The sequence below is a fragment of the Talpa occidentalis genome, unplaced genomic scaffold (assembly GCF_014898055.3).
Source record: "Talpa occidentalis isolate TD23 unplaced genomic scaffold, MPIMG_talOcc4v2.1 talOcc4.8, whole genome shotgun sequence".
NCBI lineage: Eukaryota > Metazoa > Chordata > Mammalia > Eulipotyphla > Talpidae > Talpa > Talpa occidentalis.
The window spans coordinates 102,881,527-102,906,594 of record NW_023605194.1 but is presented as its reverse complement, the minus strand read 5'-3'; the positions used below and the strand labels follow the sequence as shown (position 1 = coordinate 102,906,594).

At 36.4% G+C, this 25,068-nt stretch overlaps 1 protein-coding gene and 1 long non-coding RNA gene across 4 annotated transcripts in view; one reads left to right on the top strand and one right to left on the bottom strand.

Annotated features, from left to right (window-relative positions):
• Positions 1-7,063: 7,063 nt before the first annotated feature.
• On the bottom strand, positions 7,064-24,688 carry LOC119234015 (uncharacterized). Its single transcript, XR_005122518.2, has 4 exons — positions 24,573-24,688; positions 18,970-19,128; positions 12,637-12,742; positions 7,064-7,434 (listed from the first exon to the last, which is right to left on the bottom strand). It is a non-coding gene; the product is annotated as an uncharacterized LOC119234015 (long non-coding RNA).
• Positions 13,379-25,068, top strand: part of GLRB (glycine receptor beta) — a 65,781-nt gene continuing 54,091 nt past the window's right edge. The window contains exons 1-2 of one of the 3 annotated variants that reach the window (XM_037496767.2): positions 13,379-13,497; positions 15,060-15,210. In XM_037496767.2, coding sequence (XP_037352664.1) covers positions 15,089-15,210 — 122 coding nt within the window. In that variant the 5' untranslated portion in view covers positions 13,379-13,497; positions 15,060-15,088. The remainder of the gene's footprint in view (positions 13,498-15,059; positions 15,211-25,068) is intronic. The other 2 variants (XM_054690187.1, XM_054690186.1) reach the window with 2 other exon arrangements.

Sequence of the window (25,068 nt, the reverse complement as noted above, 5' to 3'; positions counted from 1 at the left end):
GCTATCAGAATCCAACAATGTATCCATAAGATAATTCACCATGACCAAGTTGGATTCATTCCAGGGACACAAGGATGGTTTAACATCCGAAAATCAATCAACGTTATCCAACACATCAACAAAAAGAAATATAAAAACCATATGATAATATCAATAGATGCTGAGAAAGCTTTCGACAAAGTGCAACACCCATTCATGATAAAAGCCCTTGAAATTCTTGGGATACAAGGAACATACCTCAACATCATAAAGGCCATCTATGACAAGCCAACAGCCAGTATCATTCTCAATGGTGAAAAGCTGAAAGCAATTCCATTAAGATCTGGAACAAGACAAGGATGTCCACTCTCACCACTGCTTTTCAATATAATACTGGAAGTCCTAGCCAGAGCAATAAGACAAGAGAAAGACATCCAAGGAATCCAAATAGGAAAAGAAGAAGTCAAACTATCACTATTTGCAGATGATATGATAATATACATAGAGAACCCCAAAATCTCCACAGAAAAACTAATTCAACTCATCAGTCAGTTCAGTAACGTGGCAGGATACAAAATCAACACGCAAAAGTCAGTAGCCTTCCTATACACAAACAATAAATCTGAAGAAGAAGAAATCAAAAAAACCATCCCTTTTGTTATTGAAACAAAAAAAATCAAATATTTGGGAATAAATCTAACAAAAGAGGTAAAGGACCTATACAAAGAAAACTATAAAACACTGTTAAAAGAAATAGAAGAAGACACAAAGAAATGGAAAGACATCCCCTGCTCATGGATTGGAAGAATAAACATTATTAAAATGGCCATCCTACCAAAAGCAATATACAGATTCAATGCTATTCCAATCAAAATCTCAATGGCATTCTTCAAAGAAATAGAACAATTATTGATGAAATTCATATGGAATCACCAAAAACCCCGAATAGCCAAAGCTCTACTGAAAAAAAAGAAGGAAATGGAGGCATCACACTCCCAGACTTCAAACTATACTACAAAGCCATAATCATCAAAACTGCATGGTATTGGAACAAGAACAGACATACAGACCAATGGAATTGAATAGAAAATCCAGAAAGATTTTTTAAAGGTGTATTTATTTATGCATACAAGAGCTGGGGTACAAGCCAGAGGCATGGAGGGGGGTGGTGAGAGGACTCACCAGAGACAGAGTGGGGAATAGAACAGGCAGATTGACTGAAATACACTGCCGAGGGGAGCAGCGGTTGAGTCAGGAGAGGTCTGCTGCGCCATGTGGGTTGCTCCCTGGCCGGCCGGGGATCGAACTCATGCTGCAGAGGCTGCGGGTTGCTTCATAGGTTGTGTCCCAACCCCCTGTGCCACCAGCGAGCTTCCCCCCCCCCAAAAAAGTAAGTTTTATAATGAGGCTTTTTTTTAAGATAACAATGCCATCCTGAAGAAGACGGAAGTTTTTTATTTAATATATTTTGTCCTTTGCAAAAGAAATCGTCACATTTGAATTAGCTAAAGAAATATATCTTTATTAATGTATATGGTAAACTCTTTAACCATTATTTTGCATCTGGTAAAACTAAGCTCTCTAGTTATTAATGCCACATTTATTCAAAATAATATTATCCTGATAAAGTGTGGAAATTAAGAGGCCTGTTTATTGAAATGCATTTTCATATACTTGTCAATTTGGAGATAATACAATGCACTGCTTCAGAGAAAAGGGGGATATTAGATTTACTGAGTTTTGTTCACATGTTAGCAGTCCAGCTTTTTTTAAACTTGAATTCTGGCATATATCCTCCTTCTTGGCTCTTCTCATCTTATTCCAGATCAATTCCCATTTGGAGCTGCAAATTTGTTAAAGGCAGCATTTAAGTGTTCATAATGAAATCAGTGAAAATGCACTATGTCATTTTTTTAAAATAAATTTTAAAATGTATTCTTTTACTAACCTAATACAACCTCTTACTGCTTTTAGTTTTTCCATCAGTGACACTGTACCTGACTTGGCATCTGGTAGAGACGTCTGCTGTCTTGGTTTTCAAATGGAAACAATTAACTCAATCAAAATCACATATTTTCCATAAAAATTATACTAACTTAAGTGAAATGGAGATAAATGATTCCTGCAAATTCTTATTTTCTCTGACAATACACTAAAACATAAACACAAACAAAAAAACTTAATTTTTTAGGAGGCATAGACACATCTCAAATATTATATTTATTTTTAGGCATTTACTTTCCTAACTATGTATCATTAAATTTTATATTATTAAGACATTCAAATACATGATTGATCTGGAAATTTTCTAAAATTGCTGGGCAGATAATTCTAACCTTATTGTGATATAGGTATCTTGAAAAATGAGGTAGATGAAATACTGAATTCATAAATCTAGTGGAAAATTCCTTAAGGATGCTCCAAATCCTCAGTCTGAAATATAAATATCTCTCTTCTCCTCTTTAAATGTTCCCAATAAAGGTCAGCCTATTCCGTGTATGTACTTGCCTCTTATTTTGGGATCAAGCTTTCAGTGGCTCAACGATCCCAATCATAGTTATGGCAGCAGAGGTAGAAGGCTCTTGAATGACAATGATTTGTGTTAAAGTATCCATTTTTGTCAATATCATTTTTTATTATTTATTTAAGGCACAAAATTATTTAATAAACAACACTGCATAGAGCCAGTTGTCAATTGAGGATATAGATCAATTGACACTCAAATTCTATATAGAATTCATTAATGGAGAGAATTATTTTTTTAATTACACAAACCTTTGAATCATTTTTACAGTTACTTTAATAAAAATACCAAAAAGGAATTCATATAGCACAAAATTGATGTAACAATGGTGTGTTCTTTTGAAATCACAATAGGTCACTTGGAAAGTGATTTATTCTCATGTAAATTTATTACATTGTTTGTTTAAAGTATTTTAATAGAACACTTTCATTTTTTGAAACAATGAAAATCAATTGTTTTCTTTTGCCAATAATACTTCTAAAATTAAATCTGGACATGTAGTCTCTCTTGATATTCTTCTATTCATTTGATTTATTTTTACAAATATACTATTTGGGCCTCCCCTGGTGGTGCAGGTGGTTGAACACAGTGCTGTGAAGCTGTCCATAGCCTCTGCAGCACCGGTTCGATCCCTGGCCGCCGGCGAGGGTCCCACATGGCGCAGCAGACCTCTCAGATCATGCCCACTGCTCCCCTCAGCAGTGTATTTCATCAGTCTGCCTATTCTGTTCCCTGCTCTACCTCTGGTGAATCCTCTCACCCTCCCACGCATCTGGCCTGTACACCGGTTCTTGTATAAAATAAATAAATAAATCTTCATTAAAAATATATATATTAGTAAAGGATTCACTGTACAATATTCCAGTGACTTATTCATCATTCAAGATTATCAACTCTCTAGATGCATCCATTTGTAGTTTTTGATTACCCTTTCCTGGGTTACCTTCTCAGCCTTCTGAAATGCAGCCTAGGAGAATATCCAAACATCTTATTAAATAAATATTGCTTAAGTTTCTTTCTTATGGCAGGAACAGAATTAAATACAGAGAAAGAACATAATGATAGAAGAGGCATAATCTCTACCCTGAGAGAGCTTTCATTTTGGTGATGGAGACAAACAAGAAAATAAACAAGCAAGATAATTGTAGGTGGTAATAAGTGTTATGAAGAGACTGAGCATATAAATAAAATAGAAAATGACATATGATGCTAATTTAGTTAGGGGATCAGGAAATGCTGAGATACCATTCCTAGTGAAGAGTAAGAATATTCCATCTGTGGGAAGAACTAGTAAAAAAGCATTTTGAATAAAATGAAGACAGAGTCAAAACACATGACTGTGAGGAACAGGAGTGGAAGCTAAATATGAGGTTGGAGCAGAAGCTTTTTATTTTGAAATGTTGGGAAACTGATATATTCAATGAGGGAGTCAATAGGAAGGGTGAAGATAAAGTTAATAAAGGAAAGGGAGAGGATAATTGATATTTTGCAGTTGTTGAGTACATGAGTGGGGAATAAGACTCAAAGCATAGGTGAAGGAATTAATCTTGGACAAGAGAAGAAGGAAAGAAATATTTTATTTTAACCGAATAGAAGGAGAAAACAAATGTTCTTATCACAAGTAGGCTTGTTGAATGAACTTCTAAAAATTTCCATTCTCATGGTTTCCATTTCCTCATCTGTTGAGGGGGAGTAGGAAGAAGGGTGTCTGGAGTTTGAGGAGAATGCAGAATGTACAAAATAATCACAGAAAACGAGAGTAAGCAAAATAAGATTACAGAGCATATGTGGGTCTCGTCTATTGTAAATATCAAGCTATTCTACTAAGTAATTAATCCATTGACAATTTTGGAGAAAGCAGAGAAAGCACACAGATTGGAGTTTTGTTAAAGAGTGTATGTAGCAGGACTATGAGGCAGGTCATTCTAGATATTTGTAAGACTGCTATTGGTGAGACTTCCTAAGCACAATGTATATCCCCTTCTTAGTCATTGAATTGAAATAAATAAAATAAGCCCCCTATAGCCACCCTTGTCGTTCCTGTGGCGTTGGCCATTTCATACTATCACTTTACAAAAATATGAACATACCATGTATTCTATATGTTTCTACTCAGGTTTGGTCAACTGTCAAGAATTCCTCTTTCCTTTTGGTCAATCTAGCATATTAATTTTATAAAGCACAAATTAGGTATCATTTTAATGAAAAATGGCAATTCTTCCCCAATCTCTTCTCTCCCCCCACCATAACCTCTGCTCCAAGTCAGTTTATAACTCAGTCTTCAGAAAGTCATGATCCTTTTTTATTGTAATCATACTTTAATGTACCCTAGTAGAGAATGAAGTGCTTAAAAGAGGGGGTGGTATCTTGTTTGACTCACATTAGGATGAATGACGGTTATGACACTGACCTGTAAGCCCCCCAGGGACCATTATCCCTTCCTGTTCCTTGTTAGTGAAATCACTAATTTTCTGTCTTTAAGGGTCAAGTCTTGGAATAATTATGACATTTTCCTTCCCCTCTATCTCTCCCTAAGCCCTCGTTTTTCTCTTTGCTAGCTGCTGCCCTCTACTCTTATTCTTGGAAAATTATTATTATTATTATTTAAATATTTATTTATTTATTTATACAAGCACTAGGTACAGTCAGAAGGCGGGAGGGTGAGAGAATTCACCAGAGCCAGAGTAGGGAACAGAACAGGCAGACTGACGAAATACACTGCTGAGGGGAGCAGCGGGCGCAGCAGGAGAGGTCTGTCCTGCCATGTGGGACCCTCGCCGGCTGCCAGGGATGGAACCGGCACTGCAGAGGCTGTGGGCAGCTTCACAGCCAAGTGCTCAACCATTGTGCCACCAGAGGAGGCCCTCTTGGAAAATTATTTAAGGCAAAAGACCCATACTTGGCCAAAGTTTTTCTTGCTAATTCCGATTGCTTTTCACTCACTTTACTAGTAGTACTCTCAAGATATAATACTAAACTTTAAACCCTCTCCTAGTATGCAGTTTTTCATATCTATTGTTTGCTATTTCTCTATTGTTTGCTATCTCTATCAACTTCAAGCTCATTAAGGAAAATTATCACTTTTTATGCTTTCTTGTTCTATCTATTGTAATTGAATAGATACTTGTAATTGAAGAGTTGTCAGTCATCTCATCAGAATTTCTATAAGACTTGGTGATTTCTACTTACTTCCAGGGTCTTTGTTAATGGAGTTCTTACCTTATGTTATGTTATGTTTTTACTCACAACAGCTTCTGCTGAATTATATTTCTTGGGACCCCCAGTCTATGGACTATTGGAATGCTGCACAAAATAATTTCCTGGTCAAATATGTTTTGGAGATACTGGGTTAAATATTGTTGACTTCTTTCTTCATTTATATCATAACAAAACATTTAATACAGTAGTTCCTTCTATCTGTGGTTTCCCTTTCTGTGGCTTCAGTTACCTGTGGTCAACCACAGTCTGAAAATATTATGCCCAATAAAATATTTGGAGAGAAAGAGAGAAACCATATTCACATAACTTTAACTACAGCCTATTATTATAATCATCCTATTTTATTAGTACTATTGTTGTTAAGCTCTTGCATATTTATTTGATAAATTAAATTTGATCATAGGTATGTATGTATAGGATGCCTATAGGAGGTTTGGCACTATGCACAGGCATCCCCCTTGGGTACTGGAAGGCACTGTATGTTAAAACACTTTATGAATCTTAGAAAGATATTATAGACAAAATTGTTCAAGTTTTTTTCAGTCTTTGACTCTTTTTTCCCCATAAAGCCTATTGACAGCTAATGCTACATTGAACATGCTTTAAGAAACGTTAACCTAGAAAATTTCATTCAAACATTTTATTCTGGTTCCATTTTTTTTTTCTCAATCCAATGTTTCATTGACTTTTTTCTTGGCTGTTCTTCCCCAGCCCAGCCACCTCAGAGCTAGTATCCACATCTGTCTGACCTCATCCCCCTCCCTGCTGTCCCCATCAACCTCGTTGATCTTGATGATACTACCTTAAAACAGATGTTCTTCCCCAGTGGCACCAATAAAATACATACATTCTACTGATAAAGTCAGCTTTAAAAAGTAAATGAGAAAAATACAAACTTTAACATCCACAGCAAGTTGCATAGTTTCTTAATGATCACATAATGAACCTAATTTGTTTGTTGCGTCTGATTTGAAAGTCTAATTTTAAAACCATAATAATTTGATAAATACCATGGTTTTTTTATAACTTTTAATATTGATAGGCCCATTATCCACCCACTTGCTTATTCTAAAATAAAAGCTGCAAAAGTAGAATGCTGTTTCTTATTATCTTTCATGCCCTACACATAAATTATAAACAAAGTTTTACTAATGTGATAAATAAAACATTTCCCACAGAGACAGAGATTTCAAATCCTTAATCTTCAGGTTGGGAATTTTCAGTTGATTTACATCATTAGAAAACCTAGAGGAATAAATTCTTAATATTGTCCATAGACACATCCCAAACAGTGTTTATGTAGTCTTAAAAGAAAGATAATAAAAAATAAAGGGTAGATAATAAAATAAAGACTGACATTGTTGACAGGTTTTGAGAAGACAGATTCTGGGATTGCTCTTCAAAGGGGGGGTCGAGAATCTGCCTAGGATAGCAAGGAAGAGAGCACCTTGTCAGGGACATTTAGGTCTTGTTAACCTGGCTGGTAGAGAAGAGAAAGCACCTCCCAGGTTGCAGCAACACCTATGGGCAGGTTCAAAGCTTGTTAAAAGAGGCGACTGACTTTGCTCAGACTTGGTAAAAGTTGCAAATGCTTTTGGAAGATCCGTGGGCCTCTGTAATTAGTGATCTGCTTCTGCCACAGGAACTGTTATTATTACTTCAGAGAAATACGTGGCTTTGAAGTCCTGACTGAGCCAGCGATCACATGATAGCTATAAAATAAATGAATAAATAACTTATGTAACTGATCTGTGGATGGCACTGGCTTAGTAATATCTATCCTGATGTGAAAATTTTGGCTAAAATTACTAACTTTTATATAACTGATGTTGGACTAGCATTGACAACCCTAAATAATCAACAGGTTTATTTGCTTTTTCCCTAAAGCTCATTCTTGAAGCACAGTAATAGCATCAAATGATTTACATAGAGGATGAGTATTTTTTTCTTTAATTTTGCTAAGGAATTAGGACATATATCTAATTTCTCTGAAAGCTGTATCCTAGGAGCTTTTTCAGTGGATACTGTGACAAAATCTTAACTTGTTGACATCTATTTTAAGTTCATGTGAGTGACCGATGCTGAACTGGCGGATGTAATAGCTGGTCCTTGATTCTTCTGAACTATCCCCCCAGTTAGATGAAACAGAGGTTGGTGCTCAAGTTCATTAATAGGCAGGTCTTATTCAGGTTCTTTTTTACTGTCTCAAAATTATATTATGGTTAAGAAGGTGTTCAGGTTGGATATTAACATTGTTCTGGTGTCATGAGATATAATTGAATATAAAATTTAAATTCACACACAAACTATTTTATGGGGTGAATTTCCAGAATGAGACTTATTTAGGTACATAACTCTCTCAATTAATTATTAACAAACTGAGTTTGGAAAAGTTAGATGATGGCTCTGGATCTTCATCTATAAATTGTAATAAGAATAGTACTGACCCCACAAAGTATGTTAACAAAGTTTAACATACTTTGCATACTTTGCATAGTATCTGGCAAATAGTGTACCCTTCATCGATAATGATAATCACTGTTACTATTATTATTTTGAACAGACAAAATTTAAGTGAAAATTATTTACAAATTAATTAATCCTTTAGGGCTAAACTGGAGTTCGAAGTAAAAGCCTGTACCTAGTACCAGAACAGCCTATTTGACTTCAGTTTCCATATCTCCAGCCAGAATTGTGCATGAGTCATGTCTGTGTCTAAAACAAAGCTACTTACACTCACTTATGTGTAACCAGACTCAGAGTCTTGATGTTGTGATAGGACACTGAAGATGAAATAATCCCACTTTTTCCCCTTCCAACTCTCTTATCCTGGATAAGTCATTTTCTCTTTCTGAGCCTCTGGTTTCTCATCAAAATTTTGGGTATAAAATAATTTGCTAAGATAGCCTGAAGTTCTGAAAGTATAACATGAATGATATTTCTTGCAATTAGTAATCAATAAAAGCTGTGACTTTTATTGTTGAAAAGTCAGTTTGAAAAGTAGGAGATTGGGGACTCTTTTAAGGATTATATGCTGTGTCAGAAAAGCATACGAAAGGTATCTTGGGTTATCAAATATTATTTGCATTATGCTAATATATTAAGACTGACTACTCATCAGTATTTTTTAGTACAAGTTTTGCTGCCTTTTAAGATTCATAAATAGTACTGAACAGATGCTAAATAACTGACACATGATTCTAATCAACTTCTGTTGTAATCGCTATTTATATTTATACTTCCATTATTCATTTTGAGAAAGTTTTAAAGATGATAATTTGAGAAAATGCATTTTAAAGTTGGACATGCTTGCTTTTCTTGAAAATACCTGATGGCTATAATGGCACATGGACTGAAGTTTTTTTTTTTTTTTAAGATATATTTATTTTTTATTTTTTAAAAGATTTATTTATGGATACAAGAACTGAGGTATAGGCCAGAGGTGTGGGGGTGAGAGGATTCACCAGAGACAGAGTGGGGAACAGAACAGGCAGACTGATTGAAATACACTGCTGATGGGAGCAGCGGGCGAGTCAGGAGAGGTCTGCTTCGCCATGTGGGTAGCTCCCTGGCTGGGGATGGAAATCGTGCTGCAGTGGCTGCAGATAGATTCAGAGGTTGCGTCTTAACCCCTTGCACCACCAGGGAGGCACATGGACTGAAGTTTTGATGAAAAATACCATGAATAACTTATAATTCAAGCTATCATTAAAGAATAAATATGATTCATATATAGAAAAATAAGGAAATAAATGTATATATTAACAACTAATGTTTTGTGGCTATCTAGGTCAGTGCTTATATTAACAAATCATCTGGTGAGAATAATCTTTTTTCAAACACTTGATTTTTTAATCTAACACAAGATATTTAGGACAGTATTTAAGTTTCATGAACAAGTAAAATGAAATTTATATATTATAGACCATGTGAAGCTGGATGCATATGAAATGGGTTTCTATTGAGTGTTTGGTGATTGGTCTCAAAAACATTTTAGCTGGAATGAGTAAAGGAACAAAAAATCAGTAAAAACTAGACATATTAATTAAAATTGTATCATTCCATTAAACAAGTAGGAAAAAGAAAGCAAAAAGAAGAGAGATAATTGTTTATGGCACATTTTCAAATGACCAGGTTTTATTCTGTTCAGTTCTTAGAACAATCTTCCAGTTCTTAGAACAAATGATAATCCATTCGATTATTTAGTATTATCAAGGCTACTTGAATATGTGGTGACAATCCTTCCTTTTCATTTTCCTTTTTTTTGGATAAGGATACATGAAATTTATAGACTTAATTAGTCCAAGATTTACTTATTTATTTAACACTATTCTCAGTGCTAGCAATATCAATGGGCAAAAATAAACAAAAATTCTTCCCTCAAGGAAAGAGAGGCAACAAATATATTAAAAAATAAGCGGTAAAGTACACTAGAAGTTAATATGGACTATAATAAAGAGAAAGAAAGCTGGTAAAAGGAGATCTGAAATCATTGGGTGGAAGAGGGAGGTTGCACCTTTAATATTCAAGAAAATCTTTGAGATCTGTAACATCTAAAAAATTAACTTGAAGAAATTAGGGAGCTAGACACACAGTTCTCTGTGGGGAAGGCAAGCTAGGCAGAGGCAAGACATAGAATCAATAACCTACAGAGTCCTTGCCTGGCGGTGCCATGTTGGAGAAACAGCAAGATCAGAGGGTGAAGGGAAGGGTGTGAGGAAAATACAGTTATGTTGGAGGGCACAAACAACGTGGACCTTCTATACCATCATGGGCTGTGTAGCTTAGAATCTGAGTGTAGGGCCACCCTGGTGGCACAAGGGGTTAAGACACAACCTATGAGGCTGTCCACAGCCACTGGAGCATGAGTTTGATCCCTGGCCAGGGAGCAGCCCACATGGTGCAGCAGACCTCTCCTGGCCCACCCACTGCTCCCCTCAGCAGTGTATTTCCCTCAATCTGCCTATTCGGCTCTCCACTCTGTCTCTGGTGAATTCTCTCACCCCCCACACCTCTGGCCTGTATCCCAGTTCTTGTATGAATAAATAAATAAATCTTTGGGAAAAATGAATCTGAGTGTAATGAGGAGTCATGACTGGGTGGGGGACTGTGGAGTGGCACAATCAGGCATGTGCCAGGCTGCAAGTTTCTGGCTGCTGTGTTGAGACACCTAGGAGTGGGGAAGGGCACTGACAGAAGCAAGAGAGTGCTGAGAAGCCACTACAATGACCCAACTTAGAGATATGGTGGCTCACTCCAAGCTGGTTGCAGTAAAAATATTGAGAAGTGACTGGGTCATGGATCTAATTTGAGCATCAACAGGGTCTCTTCACACATTTGCAGTGGAGGGAAAAAGAGAGGATGAAGAGCAACTGAAAGATATTTGCACTGAACAACTAGGAGGAAGGGCTGCCACCAACTGAGAAGAGTGAGTATGGAGCTGAATTGGGGAAGTTCAGTTTTGGACATGTTGACTTTGAAATGTTCCTTAAACATGCAAGCTGAGATGCTGAGAAGGGAGTGGATTTACGAGTCTAGAGAGTCTAGAGTTTCGGAGAGAGATGTAGTTTGCAAAAATTAATTTGGGTGTCATCAATAATAAGACCATGTGACTACAAGAAATTACTAAGGGCATAAATGGAGACGGAAGAAAAACAGAGAAAGTGGACTAACACTTGATAAGATTTGGTAAATTGACTATTCAACCATGTTTTGGGGTTTTTTGAAACTTCCCTTTGTAATTTTTTTTTTTTTTTTTTGGGCGTGGAACGACTGGGTTGTAGGACAGAGGTGTGTGGGTGGGGGGGGGGTTGTGAAGGAGTGTGCGAGAGGTTTGACCAGAGCCAGAGTAGAGAACAAAAACAGGTGGATTTACTGAAGTACACTGCCAAGGAGAGCAGCGGACGAGACAGGAGAGGTCACTGCACCATTTGTGGGTTAGGTTAACTCCCTGGCCTAGGATGGAATACAATCTGTAGGGGGATAGCACTGAGACTTAGCCCGTAGACCACCAGGGAAGCCCCCTGGATGCTCCCCCTTTGACAATATAACACCTATGTAAGGGTGAGCAGATCACCTTCATAGAAAATATTCCAAATTCAAAACCTCACAACTTCCCAGGCCAGAAAGAGGTGTGTGTAGGTCATCAACTGTATTCTCTAACCTCTGGGTAAATAACAAAAACAAATACAAACAATCGTAACAACTGGATATGATTCTCTTATGAATAAACTCAGTTTTCTAATAGAATATCCCTAGGTGGCATAGAGATAATACTAGGAAAAGTAAACAAATCAATTTTAGTTCTTCCAAATGTGTCCCTAAGGTTTAAGTGAAAGTTAAATCTATGTCATTATAAGAATCTGAACATCCCATTATTCCAAATTCTTAATAATACCTAGAGTATATGAAAATAAGGTTTAAGGTTTTCTTTAACATCTAAACTCCCTTGGTTGCCTTTTAGCCTTCTTTTTTATGACTTATTTCCCAAAACTTACATCTTGTAACATTTATAAGATCAACACAGCTTTCTTTTATATACTTTTTAAAGCCCAAAGTTATAGCCTGACCTAATTTAGAGACTTCAAAAAGGACAGTTCTTTACATGATGATCAAATGCTAATCTTAGGTAGCAGAAAATCTTGTGAACTCATAGAACATGGTCCCTTAATAGAAATGTTTTCACCCGGCCATCACCCAATACTACCTGGGTTGAGAAATCCATTACCACAGTCCAATGCTAATGATATTCACTTAAGACAATGTTTTCTTAATAAAAACTCAACTAGGCATAGAGTCTGGAGGTAATAGGAAAGCTTTGTCTCTTATCCAAGCCCTGCAGAGCCAAATGAAGAGCTACTTTATAAATAAAGACAACCAACACTCTTGCTAGAAAAGGTGGCATGAACTCCAACCTGACTTGGAAATGCAGACATTCAACTTTGAGTCTTTAGTAAATTCCACTTAGGACACGAAACACTCAATAAATTCCTTAAGATAGTTGAGCTTCACTTTCCTTATCTGCAAAATAGGAAAGAAGACACAAATATTACCCACAGATGAAAGCCGTGAGGACCAAATGCGACCACAGAGCAGGTTTAGAAATGGTCAAGTTCAGCACAAATGCTCATTATGTCGCAGATGCTACATGGCTATTTCTGGCATGTTTGCATGGCCTTCGTGGTTCTGCCCAACTTAAATTTGCTTAGAAAAGTCGGGCATTTTAAAATATGGAAGTACGATTCTGATGAAGTTAGATGCCAGGATTCTATGCAAATGATAAAAGCACAAAAACCGTGTTCTGTTTTGGTCCAAGAAGGTCATTTGTGGTGGCTGTTACCAGTGGCCAAAAGTTGTCCCTAAGCAGTTCCAGCTCCTTGCAATCCCCCCCCCCACTGTCCTTAGTGACCCTCAGCCCCCCTATTCTTCTTGGTCCCCTAAAAGGGGGTAGTGCATTTTTACTAGGAAACCTCTCCATGGCCTGGAGAGGAAGGTGCCATGATGTCCTTCCACGCGGGGTCGGGGCATCCCCCTACGGGGTCCCGCCGCCCGGGGTCCCCGCCGCGCCTCCGGGGGTCCCCGCAGCGTCGGGGCCGGCGGCGCGCCACGGCGCAGGCTCCGCGGCCGGAGCAGGCGCGTCAGCCCAGCTCGGCGGTGGCGCGGGCGGCGGGGACGCAGCGGCCCCCGCTCTGCGCCCGCCGCGCGCCCCGCAGTCCCGGCCGTCTGGGCCCGAGCCGCGGCTTCCTGGTCGGGCGGCGGCGGGCGGGGCGCCTGGGGTAAGTGCGGGGGGCTGCGCTGGGCCGGGAGGGGCGCGGGCGGACGGGCTAGGGGCTCTGGGGAGGCTGCGGCCGCGGAGAAATAAATGCCTCTGCGGAAAGCGGGGAGCCCCGGCCGGCGGGGGCGCGGGGCACTGCGGCGTGCAGGGGGAGCGCTGGCCGGCGCGGGGCGCGCGCTGCTGCAGCCGGGTCGCCGCTGCGGCCATCGGGAGGGAGGCGGGCAGAGGGACGGGGAGGATTAGGCGATCCGGGGCTCCTGGCGGGGTGTCGGGCGTGAGGGGGGTCTTGGCCTCCCTGCCCTTGGACAGGTGGGAGCTGGGCGAGGGAGCAGAGAGTCGAAAGCCTCGCGCCCCTGCGCGCCGGGCGCACGGCCTCCGGTTGTCCAGGGCAGGGTGTGAAGGTGGGAGAAGTACCTGCTGCTGCGGGCAGAGGTGTCTGCAAGCAGATGCCACAGTAGGCAGGGGGAGGGCGCTCCCAGTGCTGCCAGTGGACGAGAGCCTTCTGGCCTTGCTTTTTGGGTTTTGACAAGCCCCTCTGTTGCCTTCAGTACGAAAGGACCATGGCAAAGACCCTGTGTCTTGCTTTAGGGACTGCGGAGGATGAATGTGAGGAAATGGGAATTCCTGGGAGAGAGGGAGATGGACACATCACCTAGGAGAAGCCTGGGTGTAGGGATGAGATGGGAATTAATTTAATGTTGAGGAATGTGACAGGGCTTTTACTCTGCAGAAAACAGTAAAGGAGAAAGATTTATGATTTGGAAACGAAGGACGCAGGACAGGAATAACTATTTTTTTGGTATAAGAACCTTAAGTTTTTGGCTTATTTTGTTATTTATTTATTTTTGATGCAGCAGACAGGCAAGAATTTAATTCTGAATTGTTTGCAAAATGTTATTAAAATATGACTAAGAGAATTATTTTGAAAAAGTCTGGCCACACTCGCTTTTTCATTTCATATAAAATGACACTTAGAATGTCCAGAGTCAGAAACCATCTCTTGGTGATACATGGAGCACTGAGGGGAAAAGGCCCGATAAATGAACTTAAATGAACACACAGTGTGTATCAATAAAAACAATGAATTTAGAGTGTGAAACTCTTTGAAACTAATTTTTTTTCTTTTATATGTCAATTCTTAAATTTCTCTTTTCCTATGCAATAGTTTTGGTATTTTTGAAAATATAGGCAAAATCCAGCAATATAGAAATGATGAAAGTAAACAAAAAATTCAAATGTACTAGCACAAGACAACCATTTTAACCCTCTTTACATCCATCCAATTAGCTTTCTAAGTATTTAACATATTGCACAATTCAATATGCAACTCAATTTGCAATTTTATGCAATCATAGAATCAGAAATTTTGTATACTTACTTTTTATACCTCATAGGGGTCTTATTTTCTGTAAATGATTATTTAAAATAACTTTTACTACTAAACCATCACAAAGTATATAGTGAAATGTAACCACATAGGATTGAGCAGTAATGGTCATACTCCTAAAAGTCATATAGTCATTTGCTTCATAAATGTAAATATTTTCTTATTCTTTCTTGTAGATCCATCTCCTGACATTTAACTTTTCAAGATGAAGTTTCTACTGGCCATTGCCTTTTTTATTTTAATTTCTTTGTGTATTGAAGAAGCCTATTCTAAAGAGAAGTCTTCAAAGAAAGGGAAGGGGAAAAAGAAGCAATATCTATGTCCATCGTATGTCCTAAATGTCTTATATTTTTATATGGAGAAATATTGTTGCATTTTTAAAAAATCAAATTAAGGTTATTTATTGAAATATATCAGCAAAATGTTTCATATCAGAATGTGCACTGGCTTGTGTCATAGGTAGAAAGTGATAGGGTGAAAAGAAGCTTAGATTGTGATAACCAATTCTCAGTTTAAAGTTAAATTTACAAAGTTTTGTTTTTGCACTGGGCTTATATATATTTTTATAACTTTTTATTATAAGTGAGGAAAAGGAAGTTACTATTTCTTTCCTATCCTAAATGTGCAACTTTAATTGATCACTGAAATTCCACGTTTTGTGCAAATACAATTTCAAAAAGTTGACATATAAAACACTCCTAAATAATGAAAATTCATTAAAAAAACAAATAGCTAAGCTACAGTTTTAAAGTATCTAGTTTATATTGATGCACAATAAATAATATCCAATATGTAGAACAATTGAACAGCATAGAAATGAATAACTTTCACAAAATATAAAGCAATTTTAGATAATAATGGAACTCATGCAGTGATCTGGAATGAAGATTAATTTCCCATTATAGGTCATTTTTTATTAAGATTTATTAAATGCCATATTGATTATGAATAGCATTATTCCAGCATCATCTTTAAAAGTAGATTATAGTTTTACAGGTGTTCTATAAAAGGCATTAAGGCACATCTTGGAAAGAATACTTTGTAAAGAAAAGATTGGTGTCTTGGATACTTGTATGTGAGACTAGAAGTCTGGAGATAGTATAGTGCTCCAATCAAGTCTAGCATTAAATAAAGTGCCTTATTAAGAAATATCTCCTGAATTTGAGTTTCAATAGTCCTGCTTCAATAGTCCAGTGCTGCACAGTCATCTGATGTTGGCACCAGAATTTTGAGTCTGTGATTGGATGGCCCTGAGCTATTCATGTCACCCCCTGGGCTCTCTGTCCACTTGATATGAAGTATGTGATGGGGGCAGATACAGACTAGCCGCCACCTTCACTGTTAGAGTTTTTGTGCCACAACCAGGAGATTAGAATTTTAGGGATATTATTAGGTCTTATTCTACCCATGAAAGAATGTATTGTCAAATTGGCTGAATGTCAACAATTGACACAGATAATGGGTGTGACTTGTCATGGTAATTTTAAATGTGGCATGAGGTCATTTTGGATGAGCTATATGAGGACACTTATAGGGCTCTTGTCCTCTATTCCCATTCCCCCATTAAATATCATGAATCAGAGAGTTCTGAAGGTGGATTCAGGAAGCTTTCCAACTGCCCTGTACCTTATAAGTGTCCTTTTGACACTTTTAAAAGTGTCCTTTTATCTCTTTTTGAAACTACACTATTAAATCATCTTAAATTCAAACTATGGATGTACTAATAGTGTAAACAGTTGTTTAAGACAGATTTGCAAAGTTAAGTTTAGTTGATAAAGAATGAGGCAATAAAGGTTTTCTTTTGGAGAATATTAAAATCTTCCGCTAGAAATACAACGTGTCTATCTGTAAGGCTGGATCACAGTGTTTTATATATGATGAGTACTTGAAGTAGTCGAAACTTTATCTTTGACATTTTCTACTATTTTTTAAATTATTTTGCTTATATTTTATAATTATGAGATTAGATGAAGCTTTGCGAACAGCTACCACAGTGATGGTGCTAAAATCCGACTTACTAGAAGTCGGAGAATTAGATGTGTATATTATTTGTTTGCTTATTTTATTAAGAATTTTTATTCTTTTAATCACTGAATTGTGACCTTCAGAAAACTAGAGTTTTCTCTGACTTTGAATGAACCCATTATATTAAATTTATTTGAACATCATGGTAAGAGTCCCAGCTATAGTAATGTGCTGCGAATGAATAAGCAAATTTGTATCTTTGGGATGATCCACTTTGAACATTCTGTATAAGCTGATTAAATATAAAACATTTTGAGTAAGAGTAATATTTGAGATTACAAAATCCAGAAGTTACAACTATCACAATAGTGAAATTTTTGCCCAGTGATACCTTGATTTATTTGTACTTATTTTTTATTGAGTAGTTAATGAGGCAGTGGAGTTGTTAAACACAGGCAGTTAATGTGTTGTGTAATGTAGCAAATATGAGCAAAAACCTCCCATTTCACTGTTACAATGACATTTCCCTCCAAAATAGTGTACATAAGAGGAAAAAAAGTTTGAAACTGTAGAAGAAATAAAGGATGCGACTCTTAGCCTTCAAAGGTATAATCTTGATGTTGTGTTTGCAATGCATAGACTTTTCCTATCTTTGCTACTTTTTTTTTAATTCACATTGTTTTGAGATGCTCTAAAATCACATCCATGTGGTTATTTTCATTGGTTTTTGATTTATAAGTGAAGTAGCAGTACCACATGGACAAACTGCTTGATAGATTTCTTTCAACATTTGTAGAAATTTAATATAGCATCAATATTTATAAATAAGAAATAAGCTTTAAATTAGTAAACCATATTTCAGATGAAACCCTTAGATACAGCTTTTTATTTTACAGCCTGAATTTGACATTGATCTAAATCTATTTCCTAAACCTAAATTAATTCCTCTGATTTTGTATATGTTCTGGCTGAGTGATTTTATTCAAATCAATGCCTGTGACTTCAGTGCCACTATCAGCTCCCAAGTGCCTATGTGGAACCTAGCCCTCTCTGAAGAATGCAACTTCTATACATCCAGCATTTTGGCCTGGCTAGCCCATCTTGACCTCACACTTAGTTTAAAATGATGAAACTTGGAAAAATAATCCCATTCCTACCACACCTAACAGTATATCCTTTTGCCACAAAATGATGCCACTACTTCCTTTCTCATCCAAATTAAAATCCAGGGGTTCACTTTTTATGTCTTCCCTCGGGTCTCCCTGGTGGCGCAGGGGGTTAAGCACGGCAGTGTGAGGCAATCTGAGGCCTCTGCAGCAAGAGTTCCATCCGTGGCTGGCCAGGGAGCAACCCACATGGTGAAGCAGACCTTTCCTGTCTTGCCTGCTGCTCTCCTCAGCACTGTATTTCGATTAGTCTGCTTGTTCTATTCCCCACTCTGTCTCTGGTGAATCCTCTCATCCCCCCACACCTCTGGCCTATACCCCAGATCTTATATGCATAAATAAATAAATATTTTTTAAAAAATAGATGTCCTCCCTCTACCTTAGCTTCTCATTTAGTAGTCACCAGGACTTCTTGGTTCAGAGTTTTTGCTATCTCTGGATTATGTTCTTCCAGTGTCCTCTCATTCCCATGAGGGCACTGCTTTACTCCTTCCCTACCTTTTTGTAAACTCTTCATTAGTCTCCCTGCTTCTTCCTCCACCAATTCCATACTAATAGTAGGGTATGTTTTCTAAATCTTCAATCTAATCAATTCAGCATTTCGGTGCTTACAGTCTTTTTAGGTACTTCACAGCTTTCTGAAGAAGACTCTGATTTTTTGGCTCCACACAGCAAAGCTGTTGCTGAGCTGGTCTTTGTTATTTTGCTGTTGTTTGGAAGAGTTTTATTTTTTATTCATTTTTAATATATTTTTTAAATAAAGGTAACATTGGTTTACAACATTGTATATAATTCACAAATGCAGGACCTCACCTTTTCAGCTGTTTCCTACCCAACACCATAGTCCTCCACTGTAGTCCACTGTGAACTGCCCTTTGATAGCTCTAGGGTGTTTCCATACCAGCTTCTACCCCTTCCCAGCCACACGTGGATCATCTCATACATACTTACTCACCTTCATTATTTCTGGCAAGATATTCTGCAGTCAGTCGTTCCCTATAGCTTGTCATGTGTGGTACTCATCAGTGTTCTCTTACCCCACTGGATCAGTAGTGTCTTGACAGTACTCTCTTACTCAGTCACCAGAGATCAAAATAGTGCCTAGACACAAGCGCTACACACAATAAAGAGTGAATAAAGCTCTAAAGATCACTGGCTCTTGGAAATCATTATATCTGGATTTTACTAAGATACTTTAACTTTTTATTACCTCTACAAATAATATCTAGAAATATGATCTCCAATTTAGAGAAAACTGGGTGAGTCAACTAGGCAAATAGTGGATATTTTCAGGCTGGATAATGATTCCTGGTCAAATACTGACTTTCTGGACAGAATTTTATCAATGAGTAGAGTAGGATGATGCAGAGGAAACAGTCATCCACACTTAGGATAATCGAGATTGAGAAATATAATGAATATGTGACTTTGAACTTAGCAATAGTATCCACTATGATCTTTAAGAGCTAAAGTAATGGGCTGAATCCAAAAAAGATCAAAGTACAAATTATACTTTGCTCTAGAATTTATCTGTGGATTGTTCAAATATACAATGAAGAAAACATAGCTTGGTAGAAGCATCTTTAGAAAAAATATTAGATAGTATTGTAATCATCATATACATGAATATATATGTATGTGTGTACATCTGTAGCTCACAAATGAGTACCTATGTAGTTATGAAAGGAATAGTGTTTTATTTAACTAATTGTGTATTTTTTTCATTTATTAGAATATTATTCAAGGCAGGCGTGGTAGTTTTCACACTGTACTAGTCATTATTTTCATTGAAAGAAATAACAAGAGTTAAAACAATTAGAAAAATGTCTTAGTAGGAATTGATGAAGTATTTGAAAAGTTTCTTCAGCTTTTCAGGCAACTGTAATGTGGATGAGAGTAGACTTTGCTGCTTGGCACCAATAGTTAAAACCAGGACTAATGAGTAGAAACTACAAGGAGGATATTTTTGGCTTCAAATTAGGAAGAACGTTCTAATAGAGTTCTGTCTAGATATAATTGACTGGGAAGGGAGGCAATGGAGTTTTATTGCAACTAGCAGTGCTTAGGCAGAAGAGAAAATTGCTTGTCAAGACATATATTATAAAACACTTAAGCATTGAATAGGTGGTTAGGGAAGATGGTGATATTTTTCATTTCGATTTGTGAGGTTTATAAGATTCTTGGAATCTAGTATACTATTTTTGATTACAGCCTAATGATTATTCAATAGCAGAATGATAGAATCATTTAAATTTTTTTATATTGATCCAGATTTAAACAGATTTGCCTTTATTATTGGTGCATTGTCTTGGAAAGTTTTACTACATTAAATAGTATATTTTGGTCTTGTATTATGTAACATATAAACATGTTTATATGCTTATAAATATATAACATATATATAAACTTATAAAGTATGTTTATGTTTAGAATGGGAACTTCCTACTACATCTGTGGTAATTTTACTAGTCTTTCAAGATTCATCTCAGATTCTACTTTATGAAAATTTTTAAGTGATTAGAAGTTTTGGTTGAGAGTAAAATTAATATAAATGAATAGTATGGTATGGCTGTTTAATACTTTGAAGTCTTGAACATTGATAGAAATAACAGAGGTTAGAAAAAAGGTGTTCATTTTATGATAGTATATCATACCTGGAGCATTGTGTTAAATTCTGGTCGCCATTATTTATGAGGATTAGAATTACATGGGCCTTTGTTCAGAAACTCATGGTTAGGATTTGCAGGGAAATCTCTTATTTGAACAACTGTGCTGTGGATGGTTTTCTTCAAAGAACAGAAAAATAATCATCTGAAGGGATATCATTTAAGATGAGCTAGATTTCTTTTGTATGACCCCAAGTTATAGAACCAAGACAAATGAGCGGAACATAGAGGAAGACAAGTTCAATTTTAAGGAATGTGAGGTCTCCAGAGTGATTAAGCGTAGCTTTGGTAGGGACACTGTCTGAACTGCATCACTGGGAAACTACAGAGTTTAAAAGTTCTTTTCATAGCTAAGGTTTCATGAGCCTATGATTAGAAGTAATGTTAAATTCCCTCATTCGATCTCTTAGAATATTCTGTGCCTATACAGTATGTTTTGACACTTCATTAGATTTAATTCTAACACTCTTTATATAGTGTCTTTTATTTTCAAATTGAACCATCAATACTGTCAACTCTATAACTAAATTGTAAAATACTTTAGATGAGATGAAAGTGTACATATACATTAAATATATATGTACTTTCATTTAATAAGTTTGAATAAAGCTTTCATACAAAGAATTTTGAGGGAGCCAGAATATAAAATTATGCACACACACGTACACATATACCTTCATATATATTAAAGAATATGTACATGTATACACATGTACATATATCTACACATACATTCATATTCTGCCTACTTGAAACTCTTTGCATAGGAATGTCATTTTTGCTTACTAAATGAAATGGGATCATATGGGAGTGATTATATAAGAGAAATCATACATTAATCTTTTTATGTGTCAGTGGTTCACTAGTACCATATTTAAAGGTCTTCCCTCTAAACATTTAAAGTTCCCTCTGTGTGTCTGCTAAATCATGATGGACCAGATATTATAATATTGTTTCTTTCTAGAACACTGCTCTATCTCAATTAGGCTTCATGACTTTGAATAAGTCACTTTATGTGGGTCTTCTCTCACTTTTAAAATGAAAAGTTTGTCTCATTTCACCCATTCATTCATGACAGCTATATCTTTACCTGATTTGGTCAAGTTTTATTTGATTGTTTTGATACTTTTTATTGTTTTGTCATCAGTTTTGGTTTTAGAACAAATTTAGAACCACTTACACCTTATCAATGGAAAAAATTATTTTTAACCAAGTTAATTTTAATAAGGGATTAAATATCAGAACTTAGAAAAAGGTAGGTATTCACCTGTATTCCAAACTAGAATGATGTATTTTTAGCCTGCCATTTTTTCAAAAATTAAGGAATTTGACTTCCAAATGTATCCTGTTTATTTTTTCTCTTTTAGGTCTATAATTTATGCAATACTGTATAAAATAGAGTATATTTGCAGAAATCTTGTATATTCTCCTTGTTTACAAAGAGGCATATCCCTTCAGTGTTCCAGAGCCCAGCCTTTACAAATGAATTCCTTTCCATAGACATTATATGGAAATTTACACTTAGAATTCGTGAAGCAAATTATTCAAATTTATGTACATACAAATAGCTCCTCTGAGAAATGATGTATATATGAAATAGAACTTCTAGAGCTCTCATTGTAATAACAGCAAAACACTGATTAAATCACTCTAAGAATGTGTTGAATAACTTGAAACATCTGACCTGTATTAGTCTTATGTGAGAAAACAATAGTTGGAATTCATGATTATTCAGGGAAATTTACCACTCTCAGCATCCTGAGAATAACCTTGTAGGAATGCCCCACCTACTGATAAGTGAGTGTGGACTATTTTTACAACAGTGTGTAGCTCTCAGTTACCCCATGGACATAGCTGAAAAGCTAATCCAAAGGTTTTACTGAAAATCTCTTCAATGTCATCTATGAGTTATATATTCATTTGAGTGGAACATCTATGATTTTTTTAAAAAAATTCTGCAATTGTAAATATCTCTAGTTATTTCATATATCCATTGAAATCAATAATCAAATTATTTTGTGTATGGACCTGGTATTGACTGGGCCTTCGTCTGGTTCCACAGAACAAATTTCAATGGCCCTCTTAGTGCCTCTGCTTCTCTCTCTCTAGTAATGGTTTCAGTCCTTAATCCTATTCCATTCTACATCTTAGCATCCAATCCTAGCTTTTCCTTAAAGGAAAATAAAAGTCTTTGATCAGGAACCCACCTCCCAACATCTCTCTGTCTGAACTCCAAAGCTGCTTGAACCTCATCCTTTCTCTTTCCCTTTGCTCCTGGCTGTAACTGATTAACCACCTTTCACAGCTATTCCTAAAATACTGCATTTTACCATATATTCAAATGTTAGGTTTTACCAGATAATCCATCCTTGGTTCTCTGAGCTTCGTACTCATCAGTTTTGCCCTGAGTCATGTCTGTTTGTGTCTGTGTTTGTTCACACATCTTTATCTCTGAATGCAACTGCTCTTTTGGGATCTGCATTATTTTAAAATTTCTATAAGACCTCAAAGTTAACACATCCGATGTACTTATTGCAAAAATAAGTGCATCCTCCCACTCTGTACCCAGCCTTTCATGAGAAACTGGAGAAACAGCTTTAATGATTTTTCATCTTTCCACCTTGATAATCTCATAAGGTGCTGCTGTTGATCTTGCTCTGAAATGACTCTTGCATCTGTTTCTCCTCATCTCAACTATTTGTCAGGCTCTAGTTGTTTCACCTTGACCCTGTTATTATCTAGACTCCTGAACTTTATCCTGTCTTGCCCACTTTACTACATATTCTAGGGGAGTGAAACTAAAATTGTTGCTCTCAGAAAGTCCCTTTACAATCTGAAACATTTTTTAGGATACAAAGAACTTTCAGCTTTTTTGATTATATCTGTTGATACTGTCTTATTCAAATGGAAACAAAAATATTTTAAAAATCACTGTTATTGCATGAATAACTTATTTTTGTGAAAATTAACTGCATTGTTTTACATTGTTCATATTTCCTTAATGACTGGTTTAATGGAAAGTAGTTGAATTCTGGCATCTTTTTCTGCATTCATTTTATTGTGATATATTGTTTTGATTGAAGTATGTGGAGAATGACTTTGTGCATACATATATTTGAAAGAGCATTTTAATATAGTTTTCATAATTGTGAATATTTAACAAATCATAGTTCTTTAAAGGTGATTTGTGATGTTAAAATTCTAAAATTAGATTAGTGAACATTGTGTTTTCTGTTGCATTAAAACTCACTGGATAACTTTAACATGAAGTTAACTGAATACAGAGGAGAAACAGATTGAAAGTTCTGGAGAAAAGTTGGTTTTAGTTTACTCTGTTACTGAGCATTGTTTGTAATTTGATAAGTCACTTGGAACTTTCATATTCTGATCTATGAAGTGAAAGAATTTCAATATGAATAATGAATTTCTCATTAAATTGGGGGAAATTTCTTATTCTGGAATTATAATACATGGAGACAGTATTGTCTTTGTCAGAAACTTTTCTGGAACAGAACACTTACTGCTTTGTGACATTAAATGAGGAATCATTTTTGCCTGTCTAATCCTGTTTTTGATCCATAAAGTGGAAACTATAATCTCTACATCATTCATAGTGGTTTTTCAATGGTACAATTGAAATTGTATAATATAATATTTACTGAACTCTAAAATTTCTACAAAGTAGGTTACCTATGTTTGTGATATTAGTTTCTTTTAAGGGGCTACAGATTTAAATTCTGGGCTACAGATTTAAATTCTTCTGCATTACTTATGATAATTTTTACAATAGGATGTCTAATTATGGGGAGTATATTTCAGTCACCTTATTATTCATAGCTTCATCACAGACTTGGACTATTATGTGTGTGTATAGGGGTAAGGGGTACAATACCTGTGACAGCCTCCTGTGTTCAGGGGAGTCGGTGCCATATGCTGGATATGTGGCTGCCCCGTTTCATCCTCACAATGACCTGATACAGCAGGTGGCATCATCCAACCATTATCTATGGAGAGAATGTGTTGTGGAGAGTATTTAAGTAGTTTTCTTAAGGTCAGTAGTATTTAGTTATCCAATCTAGGTGGTATTTTAGACTAACTTTTTGGTCATACAGTGCAGGTCATCACCTACTCCACTTATTCGGTAAAGAAGAAAACAGTTCCCAAGAGGTAAAGTGACTTTTCTAAGGATTCATCACTGACTATGCTCTGCAGTGAAATTCTGAATCCTAGTCCATGTGTTTTTATTAGCTTCTCTGTTGCTATGTTTATACTTCTTTATCTTTTTTTTCTTTATCCTGATCTTACTTAACCTTTGCATATTTTTTAAAGCAACATATTTTATTTGCTTGTGGACTTTTACTGAGATTTAAAATTCATTGCTGTTCTTT